The 6000-nt window shown below is 45.3% G+C and overlaps 1 protein-coding gene across 2 annotated transcripts in view; it reads left to right on the top strand.

Annotated features, from left to right (window-relative positions):
• Positions 1-2504: 2504 nt before the first annotated feature.
• The window catches only part of ARID3B (AT-rich interaction domain 3B), a 237685-nt gene continuing 234189 nt past the window's right edge, over positions 2505-6000 (top strand). For both annotated transcript variants that reach the window (XM_030187552.1, XM_030187545.1), the window contains exon 1: positions 2505-2591. In XM_030187552.1, coding sequence (XP_030043412.1) covers positions 2535-2591 — 57 coding nt within the window. In that variant the 5' untranslated portion in view covers positions 2505-2534. The remainder of the gene's footprint in view (positions 2592-6000) is intronic.

Below are 6000 nucleotides of genomic sequence, written 5' to 3'. Positions count from 1 at the left end.
CCCTATCATTATTTTAACTGGTGTACAAGTATTGCTATGCATTGTTATGATTTTCATGTGCTGTAAACTTAGACATATGTACAACTCTTTGCAAAGTTTAACCTATAAAATACCCTCACCCCTATAAGGCAGCCATACACACAACTACACACACTACTTTCCTTCCCATCTGAATTTTTTTTAAACTACTTTCTTCCCAGCCTGTACATTTTAATCTGGCATGTTAATTTTTTTTTTAACAGTCCCATCATCTACTTTGGAACCACTCTAGTCTGGCAGGTTAATTTGAGCTTTTTATCCCGGGCATCCTGGTACCTGTATGCCTTAACCTCCAAAGTGCTGCACCCCTTATGCACGGTTCATTCTCCAAGATGGGTAAGGGGTGGCATATTGGGTTATCCCCGCCCACTAATGACTGCCCCACCTAAGGCATGAGGCTTGGAATCATAAGGGGACTTAAACATGTCACTATTGTGGAGATATGAATAAGCAAGACAGGGAACCTGCTCAAACTAGCAGGAGCAATATGACTGGAGGTATGGGAACATGAACAGTCGTCACTACAGTGACAGATCAAGTATCCAGGTTTGCTTCCATGCAAAAAAAAAAAAAAGCGGTGGAGATGTCAGGATCACCGAGGATGGCAAATGGACCAAATGCTGCCCAGCTGCCTGCTAGCCCTGTTGTTTCTCAATTTACCTGATTAGCATACCTATGTCATCTCTGGGCATCTGGGAGCAGGGCTCTCTGAGAACATAGAAAGCCAGACAGATAGGCTCCAAAACTAGGGACTTCAAAGAGTAGAACCTGTGAAAATGGTCACCTTCCTTGCATCAAGGAAATTAAACTGGAGTTAGGCTAGAAAGGAAAGAGATTATTTGATCCCTTTCTGTTCCTGAGGTATATAAAGCAGGAGCACATGGCTCTGCTCAGTTTTTCTTTCTTTCTCTACACACACACATCTTCAGCCACCAAAGCCCCTGGCACTGGCCCCCCTTTCTCCTTCAGCCCTTCTCTCTCAGAGCACATAGCTCTGCTTTTCTTTCTTTCTCTGCACACACACACCTTCAGCTCTACCTCAAGGCTTATCTCTTTCTCTCCACCCCCCCCCCCCCCATTTTTACCGTTCTCTCATTGATTCCCATCTAAACCCACACACATTACCTGGCAGAAACCCAAATCGTGGCAACACCTCATACTACAAATCCCAGGGCAAGCAGTTGCTTCCCATGTCTGTCTCAATAGCAGACTATGAACTTTTCCTCCAGGAATTTGCCCAAACCTTTTTTAAACCCCAGATATACTAACTGCTGCTACCACATCCTCCAGCAAAGAGTTCCAGAGCATAACTATTCGTTGAGTGAAAAAATATTTATTTGTTTTGAGTATTTCCATATAACTTCCTCGAGCGTCCTCTAGTCTTTGTACTTTTGGAATGAGTAAAAAAATTGATGCTTTTCCTCATACGAGAGGAGTTCTAACCCCTTTTCCCCTTTATCATTTTGGTTGCTCTTCTTTGAACTTTTTCTAATTCTGCTATATCTTTTTTCAGATACGGCGACCAGAACTGAACGCAATACTCAAGGTGTGGACACACCATGGAGCGATAGTATTATAGTATTTTAGGCCTACCGCGCGCTAAAAGGGCACTACCACAGGATGCGCTGAAGTGTCCCATGGTAATTTTCTGTTCAGCGCATGCTAATCCCACACTGGAAAATATTTTTTATTTTCCATAGGTGAAGAGTAAGCATGTCTGTGCTAATTGGGTAGCGCAGGCCCACTGCCGTACACTACCCGATTAACACAGGATCGCTTACTCCCTCCTAAATAGGTGGTAATAAGGTATCCCGTGGTAGTGGCCACACACTAATTCGGAAATTAGCACTTGGCCATTACAAATACGGCAGAGAGGCCATTTTACCACCACACTAAATGTGGCCACAGCACATGAAAACACGTCAGTACTGGTCACTTTTTTGCGCAGAGGACCCCTTAATCTCTGCCCAGGTTGACGCAGCAAGCCTCATACTGACACATGCACAGGCCAGCTGCACCAGAGGGCATCACTTGATCTTCTAGTGGTGGGTGTCAGTCAACGTCCACCACGTGTAACGTCTGGCTGCCGTGGAGGTCGCCACCCAAATGCGCCAGTAGACCAGGTGACGTCTGGTGCTGGTGCTGCTGTTGCAGACTACTGTGTATGTCAGTGTGAACCTTGCTGCGTTAGCCGGGGCTGAATTATTGAAGGGAGAAGGAGGAGGAGGCGGTACTTGGACGCCTTGGAAAACCCTGGGTAGATAGGTAGTCACCGAGAAGCTCGTACACTCCCACGGAAGCCCCGCAAGAACTACTTTCATCCACGCAAACTCCTTCTCCCCATGCAGCTACTTTCAACTTCGCCCGCGCCGCCCGTGACAGACCACCACTGCAAGCTGCAGGGCTTGCTTTCCTTATCCGGCGTCCCGCCCTCCTCTGACGCTACTTCCTGTTTCCGGCAAGGCGGGACGCCTTAGAGGGAGAGAAGTTGTGTCATGGGGGACAGGGCACCGGAGAAGGAAAGCTGCGGGATTGTTGGTGGGCAATCTCAGGTATGAGTCTGACGGGCGGGAGATTTGAGAGAGAGGTGCTGGATCGCGGAAAAGAGAGGGAGAGATGGCAGACCACGGGGAGTGGTGGAGCCTGAGCTCCTGGTCCCCGAGTGCGTGTGAGGAGTGGTGCTCGGCGTGTGAGAGTTGCCGACCGGTATCTTTGGTAATATTTCCTACAGAGGCACTATATTTGACACGTTATCGCTGGCAGGGTGTAGTATCTCCCACAGAGGTACCATATCTGGCGCCTTGTAGCTGGCAGAGCTTAATTGATCCCATGCTGGCATTGTATCTAAGACGTTATCTTTGGTAGGGTGTAGTATTTCCTATAGAGGCACTATATTTGCATATTGTTGCCTGCAAGGTGTAATATCTGCCATGCAGGCACTGTTTCTAACACGTTAATGCTGGCAGGGTGTAATATTTCCTACAGAGGCACTGGATTTTCGTATTTTGTCGCCAGCACAGTGTAATATCTCCCACAGAAGCACCATATCTGGCGACTACTGCTGACAAAGTATAATGTCTCCCATTTTGACTGTGTATGATATTTCCTATAGAGGCACTCTAGCTGGTATCTTATTGTTGACAGTGTGTAATATCCCCCATTATCTCTGCAAAGGTGTAATATCTTCCACAGCATCACCTTATCAGTGGCAGGGTGTGATATTTCCTACAGAGACACTGCATCTGATGCCTTGTTATCAGCAGGGTGCAACATCTCCCCTCCTTGCCCAGTATCTGACACCTTATGGCTGTTGGGGTGTAATGTTTCCTCAGCTGGCCTTGTATCTGATGACTTATCAGCAAGATGTAGTATTTCCCACAGTGGCCATCACATTTGATGCCTTCAACACTGGCAGGGTGTAATATGTGTTACAGAGAGAAATGCCATCTGATTGGCTCAGGGGGCTTGTTGACACAGCTAAGAAGCTTCTTATCTTAGGTTACACTTTAGTGGTCAAAAATCATTACCATTTATTAAATAGTTTTTAAGTGGCAATGAAATAAGTAGGTCTTGGTGCATTTCCCAGTAGATGGTGTTCACATGCCTAAACCCACCATCACAAATTGCAATCACATGGTACAATTTTAGAAATCTTAGCATGGGGTCATAAATTGTACAGGTTTGGAGAGTGCACCATCTTGTCCCTATAAATGCCTTTACAGAGTAAGGCTGAAGCATATCTATAGAGCCTTTTGAGGAGCTTGCACATGTGCAGTTCTATTAATAAATGGATGATTTTTAATTCCAATGCCCTTACTTTCCACAAACGCTAAGGGAGTCTCTTTTCTAACAATAGACGTAAATTATCTGCAGCAGGGCCCATATTAGCAGAAATTGTGGGCAAAGAAAGGGATCCTTGGATGTGGAGCAGGGTTCAACCCTACAATTTTCAGCCCCTTTTTATCAATCAGTGGATACTCTTCCAAATTTTCAGTGCTCACACCAAAATAAAATAGTCCAAGATCATAAGACCATGTAACAGTAACACTCCCTTTCTTCCCCAGTAGTGTCCTCATGTATTTCTTAAGTTTGACATATGTGGTGAATTAAAGCATTAAGGGAGTATTTTACTAAGTCACGGTAGATTTTTTTTTTTAGCTCATGGTAGAAATCAGCTGGCGGTAAACGCTGAGACGCCCATAGGAATATATTGGGCATTGCGACGTTTACCACCAGCTGATTTCTACTGCAAGCTAAAAACGCTATGGCGGCTTAGTAAAAGACCCCCTGAGTAAGATGACAACACAAAAAGACTTGTGTGTCATGCAACATCCATTTCCACTACCAAGCAAACAAATTGCCAGCAATCTTGTATGAATGAAGACAGAAGTCTTCTGTAGATGAAAGTGCCCGTGTATTTGACATGGCTCAGCATTTTGAATCCTGCATCAGGAATCAGTCTGCACACACAGACGGTAGTCTAATGACCATGTCCATCGTTGAATTACTATTGTCTTGTGTATTTAATTGAAAATGAGCGCTGACCGTTGATGCAAGATTTGAAACCTGGTGCCACATCCTTGATCTACACAAGACTACTGGTGACATGTTTGCTTGGCGGTGGAACTGGACATTGCATGACACATGACATAAAGCATTAAGTAAGATAATAACACAAACTTAATACCCCCGCATATGATTTCTGATATATGAAACTTCAAACTTAAAAATATATGAGGACAGCACTGGGGAAGGAGGGGGAGTGTTACTGTTATATGGACACGATTATAGATTATTTTATTTTGGTGTGAGTATTGAAGAATTGCTAGGTATCCAATGATTGAAAAAGAAGAGCTGAAGGATCCCTTTCTTTACTCCTAATATTTTTGTTTTGTATTAGGAAGCAATTGTTTGTTTTGTGTACTCTTGAGAAAGCATGGTCTAATGTGGTGCTTATCAATGGAAAGGTGTTGTAAACATCAGAATGTTGGAGGAAGTGACGTCACCGCTGCTGATGGCAGCTTAGCTCGATAGCTCCCGATCCTCGAGGCCATAAAAAGCAATAAAAAGCAGCCATCGGGTGTTTTGAACGGCGAATAGCACGTTCCCACGGACTCTGACAACCATCCGAAATGAGCAAAGCACAGTCGTCGCGAATTAAAGAACCGGAGAAGCCTGCAGGCGGCGGTTCCAGTCGGGCCTCAAAGCGCCACGAGGTAATGGCGCCGGGCTCACCATCCGACTCAGATTCGGCGCTTTCGTTGGCAGAATCGCGCAAGCCACCGGCAAAAAAGGGAGTCTCAGCTGAACTTCGGCAGATTCTAACCGGCATTCAAGAAAACATTCAAAAATCAAAAGATGAAATACTGGAACGAATGGATGTTCTGAGCTCTGATTTAAAAGAACTGGGTGGCAGAGTGGAGGATGTGGAAGTGAGACTGGAAGAGCATGCGGAATCCCTGGTTTCACACGAGGCAAAATTACAAGAAATTGACCGTAAAACCCAGGAACTAACCTACAAAATTGACGATCTTGAAAACCGGGGCAGGAGAAATAATCTCCGCTTTCGTGGAGTCCCCGAGGGAGGAGATACGGAGGATGTTTCTCGAATTGTGCATACCTTATGTGCCTCATTGCTGGGTGACGAGGAGGCAGATGCAGCGCCCATTGAGTTGGACAGAGCGCATAGAGCCTTGGGCCCGCGACAAGATAATAAAGTGCGAGACATCATTGTTCGGTTCCATAAGTTTGAAGTTAAGGAGCAGATACTAAGTTGTGCTCGGAAAACACAGAATTTGGAATTTGGCGGAGCAAAGGTCTCTGTCTATCAAGATTTGTCCCAGTTCACTTTGCAACAGAGAAGGTTGTTGAAGCCTGCACTGGATGTCCTCATAAAGGAACGTATTGCCTATAGATGGGGCTTCCCCTTTTCGGTGATCTTTACAATCAAAGGGGCTAAGC

The sequence above is a fragment of the Microcaecilia unicolor genome, chromosome 1, assembly GCF_901765095.1.
Source record: "Microcaecilia unicolor chromosome 1, aMicUni1.1, whole genome shotgun sequence".
Taxonomy (NCBI): domain Eukaryota; kingdom Metazoa; phylum Chordata; class Amphibia; order Gymnophiona; family Siphonopidae; genus Microcaecilia; species Microcaecilia unicolor.
Note: the sequence above shows the minus strand (reverse complement) of the source record. Positions and strands in the feature narration are given on the sequence as shown.